Source organism: Ovis aries, chromosome 7 (assembly GCF_016772045.2).
Source record: "Ovis aries strain OAR_USU_Benz2616 breed Rambouillet chromosome 7, ARS-UI_Ramb_v3.0, whole genome shotgun sequence".
Taxonomy (NCBI): domain Eukaryota; kingdom Metazoa; phylum Chordata; class Mammalia; order Artiodactyla; family Bovidae; genus Ovis; species Ovis aries.
Genome location: NC_056060.1, coordinates 90723498 through 90750356, shown reverse-complemented (window position 1 = coordinate 90750356; position 26859 = coordinate 90723498). Strand labels below are relative to the sequence as shown.

Genomic DNA, 26859 nt, shown 5'->3' with positions numbered 1-26859 from the left:
ATGGATTGCAGCACACCAGGCCTCCCTGTCCATCACCAACTCCTGGAGTTTACTCAAACTCATGTCCATTGAGTCGGTGATGTCACCCAACCATCTCACCCTGTTGTCCCCTTCTCCTCCTGCCTTCAGTTTTTCCCAGCATCAGGGTCTTTTCCAATAAGTCAGTTCTTCACATCAGGTGGCCAAAGTATTGGAGTTTCAGCTTCAGCATCAGTCCTTAATATGGAGGACTGTTTTCCTTTAGGGTGGACTGGTTGGATCTCCTTGCAGTCCAAGGGACTCTCAAGAGTCTTCTCCAACATCACAATTCAAAAGCATCAATTCTTCAGCACTCAGCTTTCTTTATAGTCCAACTCTCACATCCATACATGACTACTGGAAAGGTACTGGAAATTCTCCCTGTGGTGTAGAATGAAAACCTAACCCTCATCCATAGCTTTTATTTAGCAGCAGCCCAACTCATAACACCCGTGGAGAAGGCAATGGCAACCCACTCCAGTATTCTTGCCTGCAGAATCCCCATGGACAGAGGAGCCTGGCGGGCTACAGTCCATGGGGTCGCAAGAGTCAGACATGACTTAGTGACTAAACCACCACCACCAACTCATAATACTAAAAGTAATTTGGAGGTAGCGAGTGGAAGAGAGAGTAAGTAAAGTGAAGCTGGATTTTTGGTTATATTTTAATAAGTCAGTAAAACAGAATTGTGGATGACGATGTTTTTCTGAAGATAATTCATTTTGCTTCTTAGTGGAGAAATTTGCCAGACTTTCCCTTCCCCTGATTGTTTCCAATACCAGCCACACCAGTCACAAGTGTCTTAGGAAAGATCTAACTGCTGCTTTATCAACACAGACTACAGCAAAGTTCTTGGTTTTCTTTCTCTAAGGTTAGTTAACGGGAGGCATAAAGATACATTTTGACCTTTTAGTATTTCTTTATTTTGTAAGCAACACTGCATTTTTGAAAGAAGAAAAGACTACAGATTTAGAATTTCAAAAATCACTTCTTACCCCACTTATTTGTTTTCACATCAAAAAGCTTTTTAATATGTTTATACACTTTATATCATGAGTATAAATCATTCTAGCAGCAGCAGCAACAGTAGGTATAGCAGCCAACATCTAATGAATTTAATGTTTGCCAGACACAGTTCTAACATCTGGATTAATTTTTCCTAGCAACCCTGTTAGGTAGCATTTAATATTTTTCTAGTTTCATTGATGGGAAAGCGGAGACACAGAAGTTAAAACAACTTGCCCGAAGCCATATAGCTAATAAGCTGCAGATATGGAATTGAAACCCAGGCAGTCTGACTCCACACTGTGGGCTCTTGTTATTTACTCAACAATATAGATATCATGATCAGCTTCCATGTGAGTTAACATCATCAACAGCATCATCATGACTGATGCATGGGATTCCAGTTTAAGGATAAACAATGGATATAACCAGTCTCCTATTAGTGGATATTTAGAAAGTGAAAGTGTTAGTTAACTCATTCATGTCCGACTCTTTGTGACCCCATGGACTGTAACCCGCCAGGCTTCTCTGTCCACGGGATTCTCCAGGCCAGAATACTGGAGTGGGTAGCTGTTCCCTTCTCCACGGGATCTTCCCGACCTGGGAAGAAAACTTGGTATTAATAGGGGAGAATTTTAAAAATAGTATTTGGCAGTCCTTAGGTTCACCTCAAGAAATGCTTTATTTTCATATGAAAATATGAACCACCGTGACCCTCTGTGAACTATGAACCAATTTTGTTTTTCATCTAGAAAAGTGCTTTTATTATTTTTTCCTTATAAATAATTTTATAGAAAACCAAATTCTCATTTTCAGAAATTTGACCTATTACACTACTACCAACCCCAAAGATGGATTTTTAAAACAGTTTGTAATCATGGAAGATGAAGATGCCAAAGAAGAGGTAGCTTTGTAACAGTCTTTTGATGCTATTTAATGAATATAGAATCTCTAGAAATTGATCTAATTTAAAAAGTTTGCCTCCAAATTTGAAGATGTGTGTGTGTGTGTTAGTCACGCAGTTGTGTCTGACTCTTTGTGACCCCATGGACTGTAGCTCACCAGGCTCCTCTGTCCAGGCAAGAATACTGGAGTGGTTGCTATTTCCTTCTCCAGGGGATCTTCCCAACTCAGGGATCAAACCTGGGTCTCCCTCATTGTTGGCAAACTCTTTCCCGTCTGAGCCACCAGGGAAGCCCCAAATTTAAAGATAACTTCATTTAAATTGTATTATGAGTCTAATGCTTCAAAACTGTCTAGGACTTGGTGTGATTTCAAGTAACTTGGCTTAAAATTCTAAGACTTACTGTAAGAAAGTTAAAACTATCTTCAGGAAAGACAAAGGCCTTTTTTCCCTTTTTTTTTTTTTTTTTTTTTTCCAGTTTGGGAGAGGATGGTAAGTGCTATTTTGGGGACAGAATTCCCAACAGAAGAGAATCCTTTGGCAGCAAGAATAAACAGCTTTGGCAGAATCCACCCTGCAAGAGAAAAGGACTTAGGGTACATGCGAAGCCTGGGAGTTGTCCTGAGCTCCAAGGCAGAAAGGATATCCTTGGTACAAGGGGTGAGTCAGCACCAGACTGACTGAGTGGAAATACTGTCCACAAAAGCTCCATAGAGCTGCTTCATTAGAAAGTGATACATTTTGTGATACATCCCCTTCCCTAGGGAGGTTCAGTTACTGTTTCAAGGAAGTGATTATATTTTACTTAGGGCTACATTGTTCCCTTTAGCCTTCATTATAACCACCACAACAGTAATAATAATAATAACAACAGTAGTGCTAGTAGTAAAACGTGTCCTACAAACCTTGATTGTTTTCTGATTCTTTTCCCTTCATTTTCCAGAAAATAAATCACTTATACATCTACAAAAGTACACTAGTGATTAATTTGAAGGAGAGTCTCCTCTTTAATTTTAAAATGCCTTGAAATTCTTTTGTGATGCTGTACACATAGAAAATACTTTTTGCTTATTTTATTTCTGGGGTGAGCGTGGGTATGTATGTGTGTGTGAGCATGTATTCAGCTTACATTTTCAAACTGATGCTTTCAGTAGAGGTAATCACTATTTGTTTGAATAAATATACTTTGAAAGATGGATGACAGGTAGCCATCCCATCCACATGTAATTACGTGTCTAATTATATGTCACACTGCTGATTTGGTTTGGCTGGGGATGATATTCATGAAGATTTAGCAGGATGGTAAGAAAACTCAACCGTTTGAATATTCATTTCTCTTTGCGTCCAAATGTCTGGAGGTGGAAACTGTTGGTGGAATGGAGATACCAATACACATTTCTACAGAGACAGAGAGAACACAACTGCTCCAAAGCAGAGTTTCTTTTCCCACTCATTCAGTCAACAACCCTTTACTGAGTAATGGCTCTATGCCAGACACTGATTTGTTTCCTGGGACATTCCTTCATCAGAATCCACTCCTGGCTTTGTGAAGGTCCCACGTCCCTCTCCCTTCCCACAACCACAGCAGCCGCACAGGGTCTTTACTGAAAAGGTTTGGATTTTTCCTGCCTTGAAACTCAACTTTGCAGCTCCTTCCTTGAAGGCTCTGCAAGAGTGGAGTTTTATTTATAATAATCTTTGTTGTCCTTTATAAAATAAACTCCAAGATGGAAAACTATTTTAGAGAAAAAAAGAAGAGATTAATATCAGGAGCATTTTCTTATGTTTCTACAGACTTGTAAACATTTTAATGGCTGCGTGTTATTCCACTGTGTGCCTCAGTTTCCTAACATTCACCCCAAACTTGGTTCACAATTTGGATTCATTTCCTTAGGGTAAGATTACTAAGTCATTGTAAGACCCTTAATATAAACTGCCAAACCATTTTCAGAGAATTTATAGCAACTTATGGTCCCACTGAGGATCTGTTTACTGTTTATATTATAGCACCCTTACCCTCATCAAATACTAAAACTTGGAAAATCTTCACTTTATTTGGGGGGATTTAATTTTCATTTTTCTTATTACTAGTGAAGGAAATGGCAGCCCACTCCAGTGTTCTTGCCTGGAGAATCCCAGGGACAGCAGAGCCTGGTGGGCTGCCGTCTATGGGGTCGCACAGAGTCAGACACGACTGAAGCGACTTAGCAGCAGCAGTAGCAGTGAAACTGAACATTTCCCATGTGGCTATTAGATATTTTTGCTTTCTCTTTCCTGGGTTGTCTATATGTCTTCTGCCTGTATTTCAAGTTTTTATAGTTTTCTTATTCACTTGCATATGAAACTTATTTCATATTAAGGATGTTAGCATTTTGTCTTTAGTATTTATTGATCACATTTGGTTAAAAATCCCTCCAATTACATTATTCACAGTCATATCATCACTTAGAGCATATGGCTTGTTTTGTTCAATGTGATCAGCTTTATATCATTTTATTTAAGAGGTGGTTTTGATGTTTAAAAATTAAGAATACATACATTAGAGTCAAAAAGGAAAAAAAAAACCTATTCCAGAAACATCTATAAAATAAAGTAGAATGTATAAGAGTTATATTGTGATGGACCTGGGTTCTCTCAGCGCTTCTATATCGACGTTTGCATTCTTACTGCATTTAATGTATGGCCCTCTGGTGGGCTTCTGTGGTGGCTCAGACGGTAAAAAATCCACCTGCGATGTGGGAGACCTGGGTTCGATCCCTGGGTTGGGAAGATCCCCTGGAGAAGGGAAAAGCTACCCACTCCAATATTCTGACCTGGAGAATTCCACGGACTATATAGTCCACGGGTCACAAAGTGTCGGACGTGACTGAGTGACTTCTACTTTGTCTGGTGTGCTTACTACAAAACTGTAAGAGCTGTGCCAGACTAAACACTTGAGACAGGTAATGACTGCTTAGGAATTTACTGGATTCCAGCTAAAATTCTAGCAAAATACCTTCGTCCCCATACTCCTAGAGGCCCTGAGCAGCAGTCCCTCACGTGTTCTCCTTTTCCTTTCAGACAATTCCTCATCTCTTCAGGAGGATGAAGAGGTAGAGATGGAGGCCATCAGCTGGCAGGCCGGCAGCCCGGCCATGAATGGGCACCCCACCACGCCAGTGACCTCTGCGCGTTTCCCCAGCTGGGTCACTTTTGATGACAATGAAGTCAGTGGCCCTTTGTCCCCCATCACGTCTCCTCTGAAGCCAGAAACACTGCCTCTCACCTCTGTGATCCCAGACGGACCTTGCAACTCAACAGGGTCATTTAAGAAGCGGGAACGGCCCAGGAGCACTTTGATGAACTTCTCCAAAGTTCAGAAGCTAGACGTGTCCTCCGTAAGCCATCCGCCTGCCGTGCCCGAGGCTCCACCTTGGAGGGCCACCAATCCTTTTCTGAATGAGACGCTACAGGATGTACAGCCCTCCCCCATCAACCCTTTCCGGGCTTTCTTTGAGGAGCAGGAGAGGCGAGCCCAGAACAGTTCTGTGTCCGGTACCCCAGGCAAGAGCCAGAGAGATTCCCTCATCGTCGTCTACCAGGACGCCATCAGTTTTGATGACTCGAGCCGAAACCAGTCACACTCGGATGCTGTGGAAAAACTCAAGCGGCTCCAAATCGAGGATTCCGACCACTTTGGGGGTGGGACACTCCCTGATGATGACCCAGCCGCCTGGGCTGAACTGGATGCCCACCCGGCAGGCTCTGAGCAGTCCCCACCCAGGGACGGCTGGCCCATGATGCTTAGGATCCCTGAGAAGAAGAACATCATGTCGTCCAGGCACTGGGGACCCATCTACGTCAAACTGACGGACGGTGGGTACCTGCAGCTCTATTACGAGCAGGGCCTGGAGAGGCCGTTCCGTGAGTTCAAGCTGGAGATGTGCCATGAGATTTCCGAACCCCGGCTCCAAAACTACGACGAGAATGGTAGGATCCACAGCTTGCGGATAGACCGCGTCACCTACAAGGAGAAGAAGAAGTACCAGCCTAAACCCGCCGTGGCCCACTTGGCCGAGAGGGAGCAGGTCATCAAGCTGGGCACCACCAACTACGAGGACTTCCTGAGCTTCATCCGTGCGGTTCAGGACCGCCTCATGGAGCTGCCGGTGTTGTCAACGGAGCTGAGCACGGTCGGCCTGAACTACCTGGAAGAGGAAATGACGGTGGATGTCCAAGATGAATTCTCCGGCCTCGTGAGCAAGGGAAACAACCAGATCCTCCAGCACAGTGTCCTGACGCGGATCCACGTGCTGAGCTTCCTCTCGGGCCTGGCCGAGTGCCGGCTGGGCCTCAACGACGTCCTGGTCAAAGGGAACGAGGTGGTGTCCCGCCAGGACATCGTGCCCACCACCACCGCTAAGTGGATCCGGCTCCACGAGTGCCGCTTTCACGGCTGCGTGGATGAGGACGTGTTCCGCGGCTCGCGCGTCATCCTCTTCAACCCTCTAGATGCCTGCCGCTTCGAGCTCATGCGGTTCCGGACAGTGTTCGCCGAGAAGACCTTGCCCTTCACGCTCAGGACGGCGGCGAGCATCCACGGGGCGGAGGTGGAGGTGCAGAGCTGGCTGAGGATGTCGGCGGGCTTCTCCTCCAACTGGGACCCCCTCACCCAGGTCCCCTGCGAGAACGTGATGGTCCGCTACCCCGTGCCCAGCGAGTGGGTGAAAAACTTCCGCAGGGAAAGTGTCCTGGGAGAGAAGTCTCTGAAAGCCAAAGTGAACCGGGGGGCAAGTTTTGGCTCAGCCAGCGTCTCCGGCTCTGAGCCGGTCATGAGAGTCACCCTGGGGACTGCCAAGTACGAGCATGCCTTCAATGCCATCGTGTGGAGGATAAACCGACTGCCTGACAAAAACTCAGGTAGGCAGAGCTCCCTCTTGTTTGAGAGCCGCCACACCGGGGTGAAAGAGCTGGGATCCACGTGCCGGCTTTCTCTTCCCCTGCGACATGCTGGTTTTGTGCTATGTGAGGGGAACGGTGATGGGGAGGGTCAGGGGAATGGATGGCCAGGAAGCACAAGTTATTTCAGTGAGGTTAAGTCACAAACCTGCATGACCCGGGTCATTCCATCTTTTAATTCCCCTACCTTCTTCACACTTATTTTGTGAAACGATGCGTTATTCTTCTCAGCGGGGTTGCCAAGCACATTTCTAAGACAGCTTATGAATTTGTCTTCTGACTCAAAGTTTTAGCTGGTGTTGGAAGCTATTTTTTTTTTTCCAGACCCTAGAAGGCTTCTGGGTTTTGAAGAGACATCTGCATCCTGTTGCCGTTGTTATTCAGTTGCTGGGTCATATTCAGCTCTTTGCCATCCCACGGGCTGCTGCATGCCAGGTTTCCCTGCCCGAGTGCAGGTAAAAGGGCCAGGTGATGGCCAGTCGCGTACAGTGTAGGCAGGGAGTTGGATTTATGATTCCAGCAATCCTGTGCAAGGCCCGTCAATCAAAATGTCCCAAGTTAAGAGCTGGGATTTAGGCATGGGGAAGGGGCCTCCGGGGGCTTCCCTGGTGGCTCAGGTGGTAAAGAAGTCTGCCTGCAATGCAGGAGACCCGGGTTCAATCCCTGGGTTGGGAAGATCCCCTGGAGAAGGAAATGGCTACTCACTCGAGTATTCTTGCCTGGGAACTCCACGGATGGAGAAGCCTGGCAGATAGTGCATGGGATCGAAAGAATCATCCACAAGCGACTTTGAGAGAGAGAGGGAGAGAGAGAAGGGGCCTCTGATCAGACTGCAGACAGCCAGGACATGAAGGTCCAGAAGGACTGGAACACTGACAAGAAGTAAGGGAAGGAGTGTTTGATCAAAGGAGACAGCTTACCAGCCCTTGCTGGCCTGCGCACAGTGAGCAGGGGTGCTTGTCTGCCTGGGTGAGCCCAAAGGCAATGGCTTTCCTCTTGGGTCTGGTGAGATTTGGTGGAATGACAAAACTAGGGAGTGAGCAAACCAGCTCTAATAGTTTTATTTCTTAGAGTAAGTCTGGGCGATCCCAATGGTAGGCAATAAAAAAGCCCATGGTCCTTTAAACCACCTCTCATCTGTTATAAACAAAAGTGGGTATTTTGGCCAACAACAACAACAACAAATGTTTGGAAACACTGTTGGTTAAACTTTCCCTTATGCAGATATTCTTTATTCTGTTCTCCCTGTTAAATCCTAACAACATAATTAGAGTCTTCATTTCCTGTCTGGAGTGTGGAGTGGCTGTGTTTTACCCTAGCTGCCATATGACATGGAGCCAAGAGGCAATACGATCCAGTCAGCTTCCCCTGGCGGGCCAGGCTGGGGACACACACCAGGGCTTTCTGTGTCCGATGCTGGGTGTAGCGGCGCAGACTGAAGGGACAATTGGGCTTCTGTGTTTGAGGCTGGACTGGCCACCCTGTTGCTAAACAGGCAGGATTTTTAAAGCCTTCCTCTAGGCGCCTGCTCATTCACTTCTCTGAGGCCAGCATGGTATCACCTGGCTGACAGCACCGGGAATTCTGTCTTGGCCCATCTGAATTGATGGCCCAGAGAAGAGGCCCTCACATCTCACCTCTCCTGTGGCACAGATGCCCCCTGAGAACAGAACCGAGGTCACAAGGGGGAAATTGCTGTTTAACCTGCTGGAGGGGTGACATCACAAAAAAACAGGGCCTCTGGTTTGTGTTTACTGGGATTTTCAGCTCTGCAATTTAGTAAGCATGGATTCAGGTCACTTTCTTATGGAATAACTGGATTTTCAAGCTGGAAGGGACCTGGGGGATGACTTAGGCAAACCTCTTCCTTCCACAGACAAGAAAATTAAGGACCAGGAGTGACCTGACCCATCACATCCAGGGTCTTTTTTTATTCTCGATAACCCTGCTGCCTCTTGATAGGTCATACAAAACACACACAAACTTGAAGTAACTTCCATTATGAGCACAGGGATTTGCAGTTTCCTCACATACCTCCTTTGCTTCAAAGTTCCTTCTCTCAAATATTGAAAGGTACCACGTGAGGGGCTTTATAAGCAGCAGAGACTGACTGGCTTCTTTCAGCAAAAAGAGAGAGACTGTCGGGAAAATACAGGTGGTCTCAGAGAACTGGAGAATCAAGCAGGCTTCAGAAAGGATAATTCTGGAAGGCAGGAGCCGTGGGAGGTGTCCTCAGGCTGTAGCCGTTGGGACAAACCACCGCAAGCCATTTCCTGTCACTTCCCAAGGCTCAAAGGTCATGACTGACATGACCACCAAGATGACACGCAGTGGGCTGCTGCTGCTGCAACTTCAGTCATGTCTGACTCTGTGCGACCCCATGGACAGCAGCCTGCCAGGCTCCTCTATCCACATACTGAATACTGGAGTGGGTTGCCATTTCCTTCTCCTGAGATGCAGTGCTGGGGAGGAGTATTTCTCAGAGAGAGAGAAGGAAAAACAAACAAACAAACAAACAAGAAAAAGATTGTTACCAGATTAAAAAGGGAGTAGATACAGGATAGGGAATACATCGTCCTCAAGCAACAGCAACTAGTTTCCTTAAGGCTTCCCAGGGCAGGAAGTATTCAGCAGGCTCAAGGCCAGGTCAATGCAGCCTGTATATCGCATAGGTTATTTCCAGGTTACTGGCACCTTTCTTGTGAACGATTGTTAAAATACAGGACATGGCAAGAATATCTGGGGATGTTTCTCACTTAAACCTATCCCCGCCCCCTCCCTCAATTACTGATTTGCTGTGATGGTTGTGTGTTTTTAGAAGTAAAATCCCACCCCCCGCTCCCCCCACCCCCCCCAAGAACTTCTTATTCTATTTCTGGCTAACTATATTTCTGTATCAGTTCAGGAAATTGATAGCACCCCATTTCTGGCAACTGGAAATATACAGGATCGGAATTCTAGGCAGACTGCAGGGTCTTACCATCGCTGGTGTTGTGTTCTGAATCCCCTGCCTTCCCCATCCGGGGCTCCACCCGTGAACCAAGAGAGCTGGTGATGATCTATTAGTAACTGTCGCCTTTCTGAGCTCTTCTGTCTCAGTCTAGAGATAGTTTTGAGAAGGGCCTTTGTAAGGCTATTATCTGTCAGAATCCTCACGTCTCTGCAGTGGAAGAGGACTGAACTTCTGCCCGTGTATCCCACTTGCGGTGGCCCTGCAACCCTAGCTCCCGGAGGCAGGATGATCAGACTGAGAGTCAACTACAGCCAGGCTGGCATCCCGGGCCTTGCCAGCACCCCAAGCCTGCAGCCACAGCAGGGCCATCCCAACAAGCCTGCGAAAGGCTAACAAGCCCCGCACTGGATTCCTATTTGGCTCTTGTTGGTGGGGCCCGTCTGGGTTCTCCCTCCCACCCTAATCCTAAGGCCATTTCTGATTCCTAGAAGGCACCCGGAACAAGTTTTGTGCTTTCCTGGGCTGTCTGCCGGGGAACGAAACATTCTGTCCTGCACAGGTAGCTTTCTTTGCGGAATTCCAGTTCTCATTAGACCAGGTAAAGAGAAAACAATTCCAGTAGGGCTCCCCTTCCATGAGAAATAGCAGTCTGAATTTTAATGATAAATTTTCTCAACGTCATTGAATAAAATGACATAATCTGAGCTAATTAGTACATTACTGTGTACTAATTAGTTCAGTTCAATTCAGTTGCTCAGTCGTGTCCAGCTCTTTGCGACCCCATGGACTGCAGCACACCAGGCCTCCCTGTCCATTGCCAACTCCTGGAGTTTACTCACACTTATGTCCATTGAGTCAGTGATGCCATCCAACCATCTCATCCTGTCATCCCCTTCTCCTGCCTTCAATCTTTCCCAGCATCAGGGTCTTTTCCAATGAGTCAATGAATTCAATTTCAATTTAATTCCAATGAATTAAACTATACTGGCTTTCAAAATTGCACTTCCCTATCTGTTGGGTTCCCTAGGTGGATCAGTGGTAAAGAATCTACCTGCCAATGCAGGAGATGCAAGAGACGCAGGTTCAATCCCTGGGTCAGGAAAATCCCCTGGAGTAAGAAATGGCAATCCACTCTAGTGAAAGTGAAAGTTTAAGTCACTCAGTTGTGTTCCAGTTTTTGCGACCCCATGGACTATAGCTCGCCAGGCTCCTCTGTCCATGTGATTCCCCAGGCAAGGATACTGGAGTGGGTTGCCATTCCCTTCTCCAGGCAAGGATACTAGAGTGGGTTGCCATTCCCTTCTCCAGGGGATCTTCCAGACCCAGGGATCAAACCCTGGTCTCCTGTATTGCCAGCAGATTCTTTACTGGCTGAGCCACCTGGGAAACCCACCCGCTCCAGTATTTTTGCCTAAAAAATTGCCTGGACAGAGGAGCCTGGTGGGCTAGAGACAGAGGATTCTGCTGGTCAGAGTCAGACATGGCTGAGCACACAAGCACAACTGTCCACGAGCCCCAGCATCCATTGGTTGATGCTAGAACTCAAGAAAGAATGTTGTTTTCATAGAATTTGCTGTGAATACTCTTTGGTGGGCTGAGAAGAGGAGGTTCAGTTTTGTGGAAAGTTATGATTTTCAGTGTTCCAAGAATATGTAAATAAGGGCAATGAGATAAAACTGTCATTTAGGTTGCTACTGAATTAAGAAACTCCTCTATCTACGTTGTAATGATCTAAGAGCAATATATTGGGAGGAATCTAGGACATAATTTGGAGTCAGTTAGATATGAATTTTATTTCCAGTTCTACAGTTTAATGGCTGTGACCTCACGCAATTTACTTAAACCTTTCAGAGAAATCTCAGTTTCCTCTTTTATAAAACAGTTATTAATACCCTTATTATTTCATTATTATTTCACTAATATTATTTCATTAATAAGAATGAAATTAGATAATGCTTTTAAGTGTTTAGCACAGTCTCTGGCCTGTAATAAACGTTCAGTAAGTGATGGCTGTATAATGACATCTGTGGTTACACAGTTTAAAAAAAGCTGAATCAATTTATTTTCAAATAATGTGATTTTTACTACTACATGTATCTTAAATTCCTTTCCCAAAAAGCTGCCATCTTTTTCTTAAGTGTTACTTTTTAGAAAGAACCACTGAAATATGTTACATTTGTGAAACAGAGCAAAACAAATACTGCACTCTGTGATGTTTTCCTTGGAGAGCGGGTGTGTATGTTCTCACTCTCCAAGATTAAAAAGTCCTGCCCAGACCAATAGAGGAAATTGGAATTGTTTATTTGGGGAAACTCAGATAACGAAGGGCTGTTTCAGTTACATCATGAAGTCAGAGGCACACTGTTTATCCATAGTGAGTTGCTTTGCGGGGGTCCTTAAGGCTTTTTCTCCACCCCAGTCACCCTGCAAACCCTGGTACCGAGGTTTGAGGACTGTGAGGCTGTCACACAGACAAATCGGTTGAGTGTCTGGGAGGTGGACCGCTGGGTCTAGTTTTCTTGGCTCTACCACTTGCTAGCTCTGACCCTGGGCGGTCGAGCTCACCTCCCGAAGCCTTAGTTCCTCATCTGTACACACGTAACAAAGCACAGCCTCAGGGGACGGTTATGAAGCTGCAGTGAGAGAATCTGCAGAGAACACTTTGCTCACGACCTGGCTCACGGTTCTCGGAAAACGTCTCCTGCCGCATCTGACTAGTGGTGCCGGCGACGTGTCCATGGTGAGGCAGGGAAGTCAGCTCTGGCTCTTCTGCCTCAAATAATCTGGTAACAATCTTCAGATGAAAATCAAACCATAAGTTTGCCTTCCAGATAAGGCAGAACCAGCCACAGATTTACAGAGTTAAATAGCAGTAAGGGCCGATGCCTGGCCTTGTTCAGCTCACCCTTTCCCACCAACCCCCAGCTCCACACTTCATCCTTGAGGAAGAAGCCTGGAGAGAACAAAGGCTTTGGGTGTGGGGTCCTCGCGCTTAGAAGAGCTGCAGGTCAAATCCAGGACTAACAGGCCCTGGCTGTCGGTCTTGTGTTCTCTCGGGCGTTCCGTGGGCATGACTGCATGCTCAGTCGTCTCCGGTTCATTGTGACCCCATGGACTGTAGCCCCCCAGGCTCCTCTGTCCACAGGGTTTCCCAGGCAAGACTGCTGGAGTGGGTTGCCATTTCCTTCTCCAGGGCATCTTCATGGTCCAGGGATGGAACCCGGCTCTCCTGCATTGGCAGATTCTTTACCACTGGGAAAGATGTCTTCCTAGGGAGACATCTGGGAAACCATGCTTGCCTAATGCTTACGTGCAGTTTCTAAGGGCTTTGTTATTTACATATTTCATTCACCTGGAAAACATGCCAAAAGCATTTAAAAAAAAAAATGAACGGCTATGAAGAAAATTCAATTCAGCTTTCAAAAGAAATTGATGATTTTGCTCCAGGTGGCTGTCTTTGTTGTTTTATTAGGTGCTAAGTGCTGATCTCTTTTATTCCTTTCTGCCAATCTACAATCTCTGTTTCTTGGTATTTGTGCTGTGTTCACGTCGAGCTCTGACCTGAGCAGGCAGAGTAAGCCTCATTTCCCAGGTCACGCGTTTTATTGCTAGGATCCCAGGCTACCGAAATGAGACGGTGTTACGTCCAGAGATCTGAGGCATATACGTGCAGTGTGGTTTCTGCCGAGGCCAGTCCTCTGCTCAGCGCTGGACCCTCTGAAAGGCTGCCAGGCCTCCTTTGTTTGTTACTCAGGCTCTCCTTCCATTTCTTCGCCAAAGAACCCGAACCCTAGAATCTTTGTTTTTCTTTTATAGCTTCTGGTCACCCACACTGTTTCTTCTGCCACCTTGAACTTGGCTCGGACCGGGAAGTGCCTTCCAGATTTGCCAATCACGTGAACGTCGAGTTCAGCATGCCTACAACGTCTGCCTCCAAAGCTGCTGTGAGATCCATCTCTGTGGAAGACAAGACTGACGTCAGGAAGTGGGTCAATTATTCTGCACACTACAGCTACAAGGTAGCCTCGGGGGGCATCTGGCTAATGCTTCCAAGTCTGTCTATTTACCCCCAAACGCTCCCTGCTCCCATTCCTTTTAGCAGTGCCCGCCCAGGGTGCAGACGGGCGCTCCGGCCACCGTGGAGGTGGCCCAGCACGCATAGCTGTGGTTTAGTCTGCTCAGAGCTAAATGAATAATCCTGCTAGTGGGCAACAGAAAGGCTGGAAAGAGAAATAGAGGCTAATGAAAGAGGAGGATATAATGTCTCAGTTGTCACGAACAATGACAAAAGAGTCACGGGGTAAGGGGATTATTATTACTCGTTTATCATATAATTTATGTGCAGGGGAGTGGGCTTGGAAGTGCAGGCAGGCTCAGGAGAATGCTAACTCTAAGCATATATTTCAGCTGCAGATGTTGGTGAAGTGGATCTGAGTGAGGTTAAGACACATCTGACCTGGTCACTGGGCTGTAACAGAGCAATCTCGAAAGCCGAGCAAACCTTTATAGTAGTAACAGGATCAGGGCTGTAAAGGGGGCTGTGAAGCTGGAGAGTTCGGACATAAAGAGTGATTATATCCTGGGGAATTAAGAGAGATTCAGTAGGAAGAGATGCTAGTGGTAAAGAGCCTGTCTGCTAATGCAAGAGATGTTGAGGTGCAGGTTCCATCCCTGGGTTGGGAAGATCCCCTGGAGGAGGGCAGGGACACCCACTCCAGGATTCTTCCCTGGAGAATCCCTTGGACAGAGGAGCCTGGCTGGCTAAGGTCCATAAAGTTGCAAAGAGTCAGACACAACTGAAGCAACTGAGCACACACATGCAGGAGATTAAATGCCAAAGACGATGGAAAATGGGCAAGGGGGCGGGGGGCACACTGAAGAGGGATTTGGCAAAGCGGTTTAATAATTTTCTATTCATAATAACACCCTTGGATTTATACCATCATTTAATTGTTCTTTAAATATTTCCTTAGTTGTGCAATCCAAAACATTCAACTACCGAAAAGAACAAATACTCCATCTTGTGGCCAGGAAAAAAAACACAAAACTCAGCACTTCAAACATGACCATAGTCAGCTGTTTTGTCTGAATTCTTTCCCTCATTATTATAAATATGGGTATTGAGAGAAGCAGCTTTCATTATGAAGCTCCGTAACTCAAAAGATTCACTGCCTGACATATCAAAAGGCTTCAGATGAGCTATGTCACTCTCAAGACAAGATTAATTGATTAATCCCTTTATAGTTAACAGCTATAGTATTCTGCAAAAGATACAGGCAGAACTGTAAATACTATTGGACACTTTTTTTTTTTGGCTGTGCCGTACGGTAGGTAAGATCTTAGTTCACTGACCAGGGATTGAACCTGTGCCCCTTGCAGTGGAAGTGCAGAGTCCTGACCTTTGGACTACCAGGGAATTCTCTGCAGACTGTTTAAAGGGACAAAGTCATGGAGAGTGTAAACAGCCAACTGCAAAGAAATCCATTCATTTGATAAACCTTTGTGTATGCCTGTATTTTGGGGGTTTAATAGTTAAAAAGGGCCTGCCCTGTCTTACAGAGCCTGTGGTGTAGTGGGGCTGGGCAAGTGTACAGGGTGCAGAGGATATATACACAGGGGGGGCACCTGATTCTACCTGGGGAGTCAAGAATAGCTTTATAGGAGACTTTGAGCAACTGTGCAAGGCAAAGAAGAAGGATTTCCCAGGTGGACTGAGAGGGAGAGGAATTCCAGACCAAGCCAAGGGCATGTGCACATTCAAAGCCATGGTGTATACAGGCCCAGTAGCTTGGTGTAGCTAAACCCCAGAACATTAACCAAACTATAAGGATGGACTCTCAAAGAACCTAGTGAGGTTTTTCTCTTTTGGTTAGTTGTTGGGGTGTTTTCCTGATATTTCTTTCTGATTATTTCTCTCCGATGTCTATTCCTTGACAGGTGGAAATTGAGCAAAAAAAGAGTTTGAAGCTGGACTTGGACGGAGACAACATGGAAAATCCCAAGGAGTGCGGGGTCCAGTGATGAGGCTGTCTTGCAGGGGTTCCTGACCCAAGTGGCACAATAGGATGTCTTCCTGAATAGCTGAAATTCAAGTCAGTACCTAGCGTGGCTCCTCCCTGTGGGGAACAGGGTATGGACCATCCTGTTTGTAGTTACCTGTATTCTAACAGGAAACCCTAAGATGGCTGCCTGAGAGAGGCTCTGACTATGCTTGAAGCTGTCGGGTCCCCTGGCCTGTGGAGCTTACCGTATAATTAAGCCTCTTCTCCACTCTTGCTTATCTCACGGCTCTTAGGTGTGGCTTGTCATGAGTGATCATAGTCAGGAAAAGACCCCCCCCCGGCCCCCTAGTGTTGGTCAATCAATTTCTGGAAAACAGTTTTTTGAGAAGTTAATTAACCAAGACTCCACCTCCATCATTCCCTCTAGAGAAAAAAATGACAAAAGGTACAAAGCCAATTTCTTCTCTGGGTCTGCTAGACCTTTCATAGGTGTCTCCATGCTTCAAATGTTAGCACTATGCAAAGATGTTTCTGAAATGTTTTCTTCCGAGTTCGAGATTGAAACACTTTTTCCATCTTCTAAACTGTCAGTCCCAGGGTTCACCATCCTGAGTCACAATAGACAATGGGGAAAAGGGCACAATAGGATGCTTTTAAATTCCGTAATTAGCCCTGTATTCTGCAAAGAGTGGCTGTTGAAGGGAAAGCAAAATTGAGCTATTTTTCTTCGTTCCAGGGAAAAGGAACGTTCATTTCGAGATAATATTCAATTCAGGAGACAGCTTCAATCTCAGTGATTTTCTAAATTCACACTGAAAAATATATGCTATTTCTGACTCCTGAAATAAATGGATACATACATCTCAGGCATTTGTCAAGGGCATTTTGGGAACTCCATTTTATACCTCATAGCCAATAGACAGCTGTGTGTCTCTAACTCAGACTTTGTAGGAAATGTAATTTGAAAAAGATCATTTTAAGAGCTGTTTCAAAATTAAGCTTGTATGAGCTTTTCCTAGAAATTCACACTTTGATAATCACAGTATTCTAATAGATCTGAAAGGCAGAAGACTCTAGGGTAGAGATGGGGGAAGCCATATTTTTCTAATGTTGGGAGCCTTAAATCCTGATCCCAGGGATCTAGGACACTCAATATTCTTTCTCTTCATCTGTTCCTGCTCACATTCTGTACTTCCGCATCCCAAAGGGGATACTAGCTCAACAATTTAAAGGCAGCTTTTATTTGCCTTCTTAGTTCTCTGTTGAAGAAGAGAGTAAGGGGGGCAGAAAGTATGCCTATCAGATTTATAGATGACCCAGAAATAGACATATATATATAGTCTGTTGACTAGTAGATTCAGGATTAATTCATCCCATAAATATTCACTGAATTCTAACTATGTACTGACATTAGGATACAGAAATCATTATAATTTTTGAAATATGTGAACATAAGACTGAAACTAAAAGGATAAAATTGAACAGGCATTAATGAGAGACTCCCATATTCTGAGTTTCTTAAATGAAGTATAGATGAGGGCACCTATGTGTGTACGGATGTGTGTGTTAATGGGAAAGGTGTTAGAAAGTCCTGGTTTCACAGCAGTTTTTGTAGGAATGTTTTCTTAGGGAAATGTGAGTTCAGCTTTGAGTTAGGGGTATCTCACAGCTACACGAACACACTTGGCCTGTGGTTACAGAAATCCAGGGAGCCCTGCCCACGGCACAGCTCAGTCCACATCTGCATGGGGCATTGGGTTCCGTTCTGGGAACTGCATTTTAAGAGAGACATTAATAAATTGCATCCAGAGTCAGGTGGCCAGGACCATGAAGAGTCTGATTATATGTGGAACCGGGCAGTAGTTCCCCCGAAGAACAGAAGATAGTTGCAAAGGGATAAAGAGGGGATGATATAATAGCTACCTTGAAATCTCCATTGAATTATAAAAGGGGAGAGGAACTGGACTCTTCCTGCGTTGCTTCAAAGGGCAAAAAGAGGAGCTTAATAGATGACAAATATTTGCTTCAACACAAGAAAGAACCTTGTAATAGGAGTTATTCTAAAGAGGAATGGACTCAACTAGTAGAATTTCCGGTTGCTATAGATACCCAAGCAAAAGCTAAAATAACCCATCTCTCCTAAATGCCATGAAAGGGACTCTAGGATTGGATGTAGGCAAGATTCTTACCAAGATACTGATGTTTAGTTTCAATAGTAATAGGACTCTAACTCTACTTGATTTTATTTTGTAAGTGGCTTTGCATGCTCTTTGAAAAACAGTGAGTTCCTCTAGAGGTCTTTGTCAAGTGGGGGGACTCCAAGGCATAGTCCTTCCCCCCTTGTGCTAAAAGCTCCTGAGGATTCCTCATAGAAGCATTGAGATGGGTGGAAGAATTGCCAAGGTCAAGCATATTCTAGCACCTTCCTTACCCAAGTTTAGAGCCCATGCACCCTCTCAAGAGCTCTGCTTTACCTGCTAGCATCACATATGTATTGGTGGTTGGACCCTTTTTTCCTATTGGTTAATTCTCATTGCCTTTGTGCTTTACCTGGATTTTTTTTTTTTTAAACCAAGGGTTGGAAAACTTCCTTCCATACTATCTACATTCAGCAATCAAATTATCATTCATTTTTGAAAACTTAACACCTTGATTTCATCAGATTTGTTTTTCCTCTGTATTTTAGAAATTGCTTATGGGTAGCATTTAGGGAATTGCAAAATGTAAGACTACTTATTTTTAGACATAGTTTCTATGTAGTTTTGTTAATAGTCTACATAGAAAACACAGCTGGACAAATACCTTTTTGATATGCAGATTGTAAGTTTGCTACCCTGAATTTCTATTTTGTGTGTCTATAGCCACAAATACTCCTTTTCTATGTTATCAATAATGTGAAAATATTAGAAGTGAATTCATTTTACCAGTACACAGCCTGTTACTATTAGAACATAAATCAGATATCCCTTGATATCAAGAGCTGTGCTTTTTTTTTTTTTTTGAGGCTGGTGACTTGCTTTATGACTTCATAGTAAAGGAAGATAAGAAATGCTCTCATTATGATATATCAGACAAGAGAATATGAGGTACTTTGGGGGGAGACCATTAACCCCCCTTTGCTACTCTTACTCTTGTGAACATAGTACTAGTTATGTCTTATCAAAATTTTATATTTCACTTAAGTATAATCTGGACAGTTTTTTTTTTTTTTCTATTTTTTCCCCCCCCCCCCCCCCCCCCACCACCTGCCCTGACCATCCTGCATTATTGTCAGGGTTCATAACTCTTGAGAACATTATTTTGGAGGCGGGGAGCAGGGCACTGCATGGCTTGCAGAATCTTAATTCCCTGACTAAGGGAAACCTGGGTCACTACATTGAAGGCTCTGAGTTATAACCACTGGACTGCCAGGGAATTCCTGAGAACATTGTTTAATGTAAAATATTTCTTACTTGAAATGAGAGTAATTTCTTTTCAGATCTTATAGATGAAGGCAGGAGCTTCAAAGTGTTAGCCGCTCATTTGTGTCTGACTCTTTGTGACCCCTGGCCTGTAGCCCTCCATACTCCTCTGTCCACGGGATTCTCCAGGCAAGAGTATACTGGAGTTCAGTTCAGTCACTCAGTCATGTCTGACTCTTTGAGACTCAATGAATTGCAGCACGCCAGGCCTCCTTGTCCATCACCAACTCCCGGAGTTCACTCAAACTCATATCCATCGAGTCGGTGATGCCATCTCATCCTCTGTCGTCCCCTTCTCCTCCTGCCCCTAATCCCTCCCAGCATCAGGGTCTTTTCCAATGAGTCAGCTCTTGCATGAGGTGTCCAAAGTACTGGAGTTTCAGCTTTAGCATCAGTAGGTCCCTAGAAATTTACATTCCCAAGAAATGTGACTCATGGAGGCAAGAAATGTATCTTATTCTTTCTACTACCTAGCACCAACTTGGAATATAATAAATTTCAGCTACCTTAAGTCCATGCTGATAGGTCAAACATATTCATGTAATAAAGAACAATGATTAGATATTCAGTAAATGTTTGCTGAATGAATACTAACTAACCCTTCTTTATCATCAAACACTTAGCCTTAAGTATACAAGCATGCTTTCATTTCCTGGAGCACTTAAGTAATTTCTTTTCTTGCCTCCACTGTCAACTAATAACTGTCCACACTTACACACTTAATATGCAGCTGAATTTAAATTACAGGGAACCTATTCATATTGAAAAACATTTTTGTGCCCAAAGATAACAGCAGTACAGATGCTGTCAATAGTCTGGATTACTGATTCAGTTTTGTTCTTGCAAGTCAGAGAGCTCTGTGAGCCCGAGTCTTGTCTGTTCGAATGGTCAGTGGGAGAAGGAAGCATTTACTAGAATCGGGCATTCTTGTGTGCTAGGTCTTTTGTTTTCCCTAACAGTGACCACTCACCAGTGTCACTGTGTATTTATTTTGTTGTCATAGTAAGGAGGAGGCCTGAGATAGTAAGGAGGCCTGAGATAGTAAGCTGAAACTTGTCAAGTAACATCAGGATTTCAGAACTGCTTTCAATCTTGTAAGTTTCATGGTGGTGGGAAAACAGAATGATCCAAATTTTTTCCTCCAACTCTTGAAAATATTAAGTTGATGTGAATAGGAAGTACTGCCATCTAGCCTACTTTTTAAAAATTTTCTCAGCTGGAGAATGGTAACTTTAACTCTTCTATGAATGATGATTGTAAGTTAATTCTGGCATATCTAGAGTTTAGGTCATGTTAAAAATGCAACAGGAACTTCAAACAAAACTGGCTAAAAAACTAAATCCATAAAAAATATCATCCAATAAAGGAATTATCTCTTAACATTTCACTAATAAGTGTCATCCGAACCGTGATAGCTCTTATGAAATTAGTCATAGCCTTCTCACCAACTTCTAAACATGTTTTCTAAATATGACCAATCTTTTTAAGTGCCAATTCCCTACAAGTCACCATTTCTTCATTTCTTAATTATATTCTTTGTAAATGAAACTTGCTTTCGACAGTGTGGCTCATATTTATGTATTTAAGGAATTAAAAGTGAAAGAGATGTATAAGGCACTCAACAATGTAGGGAATAAATGTGTGTATCAGTAGTATTCTGATTCACTGAACCAGGAAAATGGAATTTTTACATTTCTACTACTGTGCCTTAGCAAGTCTGATTAAGAGTCTAGTTCTTTTAACAACTGGAAGGAAAAAAGTAACTCTGAATTTGTAATATTCCAGGCCTGTAAAGGCAGAAAATATCTATAGTAATGTGTTTGGTAGTGCCTGGAGAGACGCAAATAATAATGGCATTTAATGAAAAGTTATAAAAGAACAGAATCAAAAAATATAAAGTACGGAGAAATGACAAACAGAGCACTGGCCACCAAACCTCAAAATCCATGAACAAGAGGTCATCCCTTAAATGTCAGGAGCTCCAGGAATACTAAGTTTGCCTGGCAGGGATAAACGATAGAGTTAATTGAGTTCAACAAGTATGTGGTCAAGGTTCTGTTTCAGCAGCCAGCTCTGTAATGGTAGCTAAGGAAACGCAAGGACACTGGACGGCTGATGTAAAGAGAACCGGAGTTTCTAGGAATCTTTAAAGGACACAGTCATAGAGAAAATCATCATGGTAAGTCATCATGTTTTTCCAATTGGGTTTCAGAACCTCAGCTAAAAAAGTGAAGACTCTGGACTAATTGTTCCCTCAGGTCCTTTCCAGCTCCATTCGCATAAACTATGCTCTGGTGCCACTGCTAGTCATACCCCATGTCAATAGGACTCTTCATACAGTCTTGAGAAGCAAGAAGTTTAAGATGTGAATTCTGGGGAAAGCAGCCGGCCCATCTTTCCCCTTTTTGTGTCTCTATCATTGACCATCTGCCCAGACGATCCTGCAACCCTCTATTTAGTAGCTGCCTTCAAAACACAGAGAAACACAGTGGATCGTGATCTCACTGGTGCCAGGCTCTGGAAGTTCCCCTAGCATCGTCCAGCACAACAGTGGGGTGAAGAGGACTTCACAGGATTTGGATACTACCCGAAACAGAAGTAGGTCTAACCCTCCAAGATACGGAAGGGCCATGGCTGACTAACAATTTATAAATATGTCCTTTTGTATTAAAGACTTCAGAAATCGAAGGAAGAAAAAATAGGAAAGATTCTGGGGATATCTGTCACATAGTTATGGCAAAACCAGACTAGAGAAAGGGCTGGTCCTCTCTATCTGATCTTTTAGTAACAGGAAAACGTAACTATTAATTTTTTAAAAACCACATACAAGCTACAAAGTAGCATCTCCTTCCTGGTGTGTGTTAGTATGATTTTGTTTCTAGTTGGTCAGATGTAATGGCTTGATTCCAGCCAGCCAGAGGAAGAAATTCCAGCCTCCTCTTCCTTCCGGTCCCGTCTTCTGCCTCAGATCAAGCCCTCAGCGCTGGCTGCAGACTCCCTCTAGCCACACTGTGACTGAAGCCTTAAGCACTGCGGTCTTGCCTCCGTGTGCTTCAGGGTCAGTGCCCGCATATGGTTCCCAAGGGGAGCAGCTGTGGGAAAGCAGATGTCCACTCAGGTCCTGACAGCAAGCAGTTAGTTGGACCAGAGCGTCTAAGGGTTTTGAAGTACTGGGGTAGCAGAGGGAAGAATATGAACAGCTCTCACTCTGAGTCAGCATTCATTTAACCTTTGTGCCAGCCTGCCAACAGAACCTAGAGAAAGTTTACCGTATTCAGGAAATGAAACAACCAGTGTTTTAAGCCTGGAGATGATAAAAGAGCACCCCCTCCTCACTCTCCACTTGTGATGCTCATCATGAATTTCAATATGTCAGGATGGAGGGACCCAGGGTCCTAGTGAACGATTCAGCTGGTCCAAGGCTTGGGTTTTCCTTTCTTCATCATCCATCCTCATTAAGTGTTGTGATTTATTTTATGTAAAAAGTTTACTTAAAAAAATATGTGCCTATGTAATAAAGTCTACACACTGGCTAACTCTATAGAGGTGAGGTTTTGTTTTCAATTGTTCCGCTGATTATCATCTGTATCCCCCTTTTTGAGCTATGAAAAAGACCTACTAATAAAAACTTTTAAACAAAATCTGTCATGATGCAAGATTTAATTTGATCAATCAAGCATAATAAAAAATGCTTATTATTAAGAAGACTCATCACCCAGTTAATACAGTGAGTGATCATAAGTTGACAAGTTACCAGGTGATTTGTATCCTAGGTTAAGTTTATCATGAATATACTTCAGTGAATTCAAGATATATTTTCTGCATTCCTACTTTGTGCCCAATTCTGTAAGAAAACAAACAGTTCTTACAGGGACTTTTGGCAGTAAGAAAATACATATACAAATAAGTGAGAAATATAAAACAGCATATAATCAAATAACACACTTATTTATATTATGTTCCTGGCATATTTTTAGCACTCAACAAATAACTGTTTAATTCACTGATGAGTCCAAATGACTAATGTCAACATAAATGCAGGAAAAAAAAAAACATTATGGACTAAAATACTTGGGAGGTTTTCATAAGAAAGATGGCTTTTCAGTGAGGCCTAGAGGTGGGGATAAAATTGAATTCAGTGGCAAGAGAACAGGAGGTTAGTGTTGGGAAGAAGCAAATGTAAATATAGTTGGATTAAGAGATAAGCCTCACCTGGGTCAGGGGTTCATGCACATCAAGAGGTAAGAGTGACAGAGGGGCCAAGCTGTGGGAGAGCTGGGCTCCAGCTTGAGGTTGGACTCGGTCTCGTAAATGCCGTGGAGCCACTTGAGAATCTTGCCAAGAAAGCTTTATTCTGGAATGACTAATCTGTCTGCAACGTGCAGGTTGGTCTAGGGGAAAGATTGAAGGCAAGGAAAATAAAGGGTGTTTTGTGTGTGTGTGTGTGTGTAAACAAGAAAGAGAGATGTGTGTTTTGTTTAGTTCAAACAGACCATAGACGTCTTATTGCAAAATACAGTTATCCACAAGGGAAGAACTCAGGCCAATTCAGTGGTTCCTACTATTGAGAAAACTCTATCCTGAACAGAACACACAGAATTTCATAGCCTAGTCAGTGCAAAATTAATTTATATTAGTAATTTATCAGGTATACAATAGGATGAAAAGCCAAATAAGAGCATAAGCTTTTCTTAGATTGTGGATATTCCCCTCCTTCCCCCTATTCTTCCCTTCCTATCTGCCCAGAGTCCTCTTGAACAAATTTTGAGACCTAACTGTCTGGTTCCTATGCTGTCACAAGGTTTTAGCTTTCTAAAATCCCCCTTTCTTTTAATATCCAAGTGGAGCAACTACTCGAGTAACTGCTTGGGGCCAAGTATGCTTCCTGGGGTTCCTTAGGATTGTGGGGAGGAAAGGCTGGGAATGAGAGGAAGTGAAGATGAGGATTAAATGTCTTCCGTGTCACCTGTCAGCTCTCACTCTAAACTCCTCTCAGCTCCTCTTTTATCACTTCCGACTATGCTCTGTGTTCCTCCACGCTGGGCACTTTCCATCTCCCTAGACATAATAATATGACCTAACACTTAGGTAGTGCTCATACTCTGGTGACACCACCTGTACCAAGTATTTTAGATCTTATTTAATGAAGGCAGCCCCCTCTCTCCATTTGTCAAGGCACTAATAATTCAAGGCTGGTGGTACAACCGATGCTTACTTTAGTAAAGAACCTAAAACAAAGTATCACATATCCCTGTTTCTAAAGTTCATTGCCAATACCGCACAGAGGGAATTCTTATTAAAGATCTTTCTCACTTAGCTCTAGCTTGAGTAAAGGCACCAATTTCTCAAGTCCCTAGACTTACTGTTTCACTGCCAAGGGAGAACTGAAAACTCTTTCTAAAAATCCCATCTTAAGTGGGAATTAAGTTTTGAAGTTTCAACACTCTTGAAAATCACTTAAATTGTCTATAAAATAGACTAGGGTGTCAGTCTTCTTTAATGAAAGTCACCCTATGACTTTCAGTTTTTCAACTTCTTCACTGAGGATACCACTAGAATCATCACCACCCAAAATCCCAGCCCCCTGAAAAGTGCTTTCCAGTTCATGGTCAATGTGGAGAAATCATTAAAATGAGTCACACAATTATTCCCTGAGTTTAGCAATGTGAATTGACTGTTTCAGGCTTGACAGCATCTTTTATCTGCCTCACAGATCCACTGAGTGGAATGGCAGACCAAATAACTTGAGCAGAAGTATATCCGTTATACTTCACTTTATTACATAAGGCAACTTTTAGTTCCACTCCATCACATCCTGTTATGGACCCAAGAAAAGATGCTGAAGTATCTTTCCATACCAAAGAGAATTATGTGTTAGATCTCCTAAAAAAGAACTTATTCACGATTTTTATTTAGAGGTCTCAAAATTACAGATAATATTTTTCAGTAGGAGTTAAAACCAAAACACAGGTACTATTCCCAAACACAGTCTAGGTCTCAACAGAAAAGAATGGGATAAAATCTATTCTCTACCTGTCAAGAGCAGACCCAGGGGTCAAGACTTCTCTTAGCTCCCTCTGCTCTCCTCCCCTCTCTTCTTTTCACCAATAGGCATAAAGTTCCAGAGGCCTAGACTAATCTGCTGACAGTAGCAGAGAAAAGGATATATATAATTCAGAAACTGGGACAGTCTCCAGTTATTTCTTCCCACACTGAACTCTTTTTGAACAAGCCCCTATTGTACATCTCTTCTACTGCCTTTAATGCTTATCTGCTGCCTTTTAACATTTTATATTTATTGGCTTTATCCTCCTCATTAAAAAGCAACAGCTATTATTGCTTTCTCAGAATATGGCCAAAGTGCACCAAAAGCAAAATGAGTCAGCAAGTATAATCAACATGCAACTGAATATGACTAAAATTCATTCTGTATTTTAGTTAAGACTTTCTTGAAGTCAACTCCTTTCCATTTCTGAGCCTCTGCAGTCTGGAAAATCTACTGCTGCTTTTCTTTATGCACCTCAGAGGTTTACTGCTGTTAGAAATGCTACAAGAATGCTGAATTCTCCCAATTTGCTAGGCAGTACAAAACTTATCCCTCAATTTTACTCTCTTAATAATATCTTATAAGGGGATGACAACTGCAAAAAGAAATGCTCAGTGCGAGGGATACAAATATTTGGTGACCAGACTGAATGTTGGGGCAAAGGAGAATCGACAGTTTAGACCTATTGAACCTGGGTATGTTTATCCTTCAAGCTTTGCCAGTAGCCTATCAGAAACCTAATATTTAAAAAACAAAAACAAAAGAACTTGCTGTTTCTTTTGCTACCAAACTAACAAGTATACACTAATATATTCTCTCCTGAGACTTTAAAATTATGAACTTAAAGAATACTGAAGACAAAGCAGGACAGACAGGACGCTGCAAAGGTTTCGAGGAGGGTGCAGCTGTTGGTTTGCGGCAAGCAAAACAGAGGCCTGCACAGGTGGTCCGGGCCATCACCCTGTGCTGCCCTCAGGCCTGTGTCCGCTGCTGCAGGCGGGGGCTGAGCGCTGAAACTCAGGCTTCAGAGGCCACACCTGGGGAGAGGACTCGTGTTGGTGGTATGGAGACAGCCTGCAGCGACTGGAGCGTGGTATAGGCCACAACCAGGGGTGTATGTGAAAGTCTAGGCCCACCACAGACATCTGGTTCAGGAAGGGGGAGTGGAAGGATGTGTGTTCTCCTGCGAGAGCACCAAAATGGCAACTAGCTGTTGAACAGCCATGGACAGGAGGCCACTGGAACCCACCAAAAAAAAGGTACCCCACGTCCAGAGACAACGAAGAAGATGCAGCGAGACGGTAGGAGGGACGCAATCACAATAAAATCAAATCCCATACCTGCTGGGTGGGTGACCCACAGACTGGAGACTAGTAATACCCAAAGAAGTTCTCACACTGTTGTGAAGGTTCTGAACCCCATGTCAGGATTCCCAGCCTGGGGGATCCAACAAAGGGACTGGGAATTCCCAGGGAATCTGGCCTTAAGGGCCAGTGGGATTTGATGATAGGTCTTCCAGAGGACTAGGGGAG

At 43.8% G+C, this 26859-nt stretch overlaps 1 protein-coding gene and 1 long non-coding RNA gene across 4 annotated transcripts in view; one reads left to right on the top strand and one right to left on the bottom strand.

The window, feature by feature from the left end:
- The window catches only part of STON2 (stonin 2), a 176427-nt gene extending 153505 nt beyond the window's left edge, over positions 1-22922 (top strand). For all 3 annotated transcript variants that reach the window (XM_042252819.2, XM_042252818.2, XM_060418462.1), the window contains 3 exons: positions 4988-6826; positions 13635-13837; positions 15756-22922. In XM_042252819.2, coding sequence (XP_042108753.1) covers positions 4988-6826; positions 13635-13837; positions 15756-15839 — 2126 coding nt within the window. In that variant the 3' untranslated portion in view covers positions 15840-22922. The remainder of the gene's footprint in view (positions 1-4987; positions 6827-13634; positions 13838-15755) is intronic.
- LOC114115657 (uncharacterized) overlaps positions 12099-26859 on the bottom strand; it is a 44933-nt gene continuing 30172 nt past the window's right edge. The window contains exon 2 of the long non-coding RNA XR_006060482.1: positions 12099-13775. This is a non-coding gene — a long non-coding RNA (uncharacterized LOC114115657). The remainder of the gene's footprint in view (positions 13776-26859) is intronic.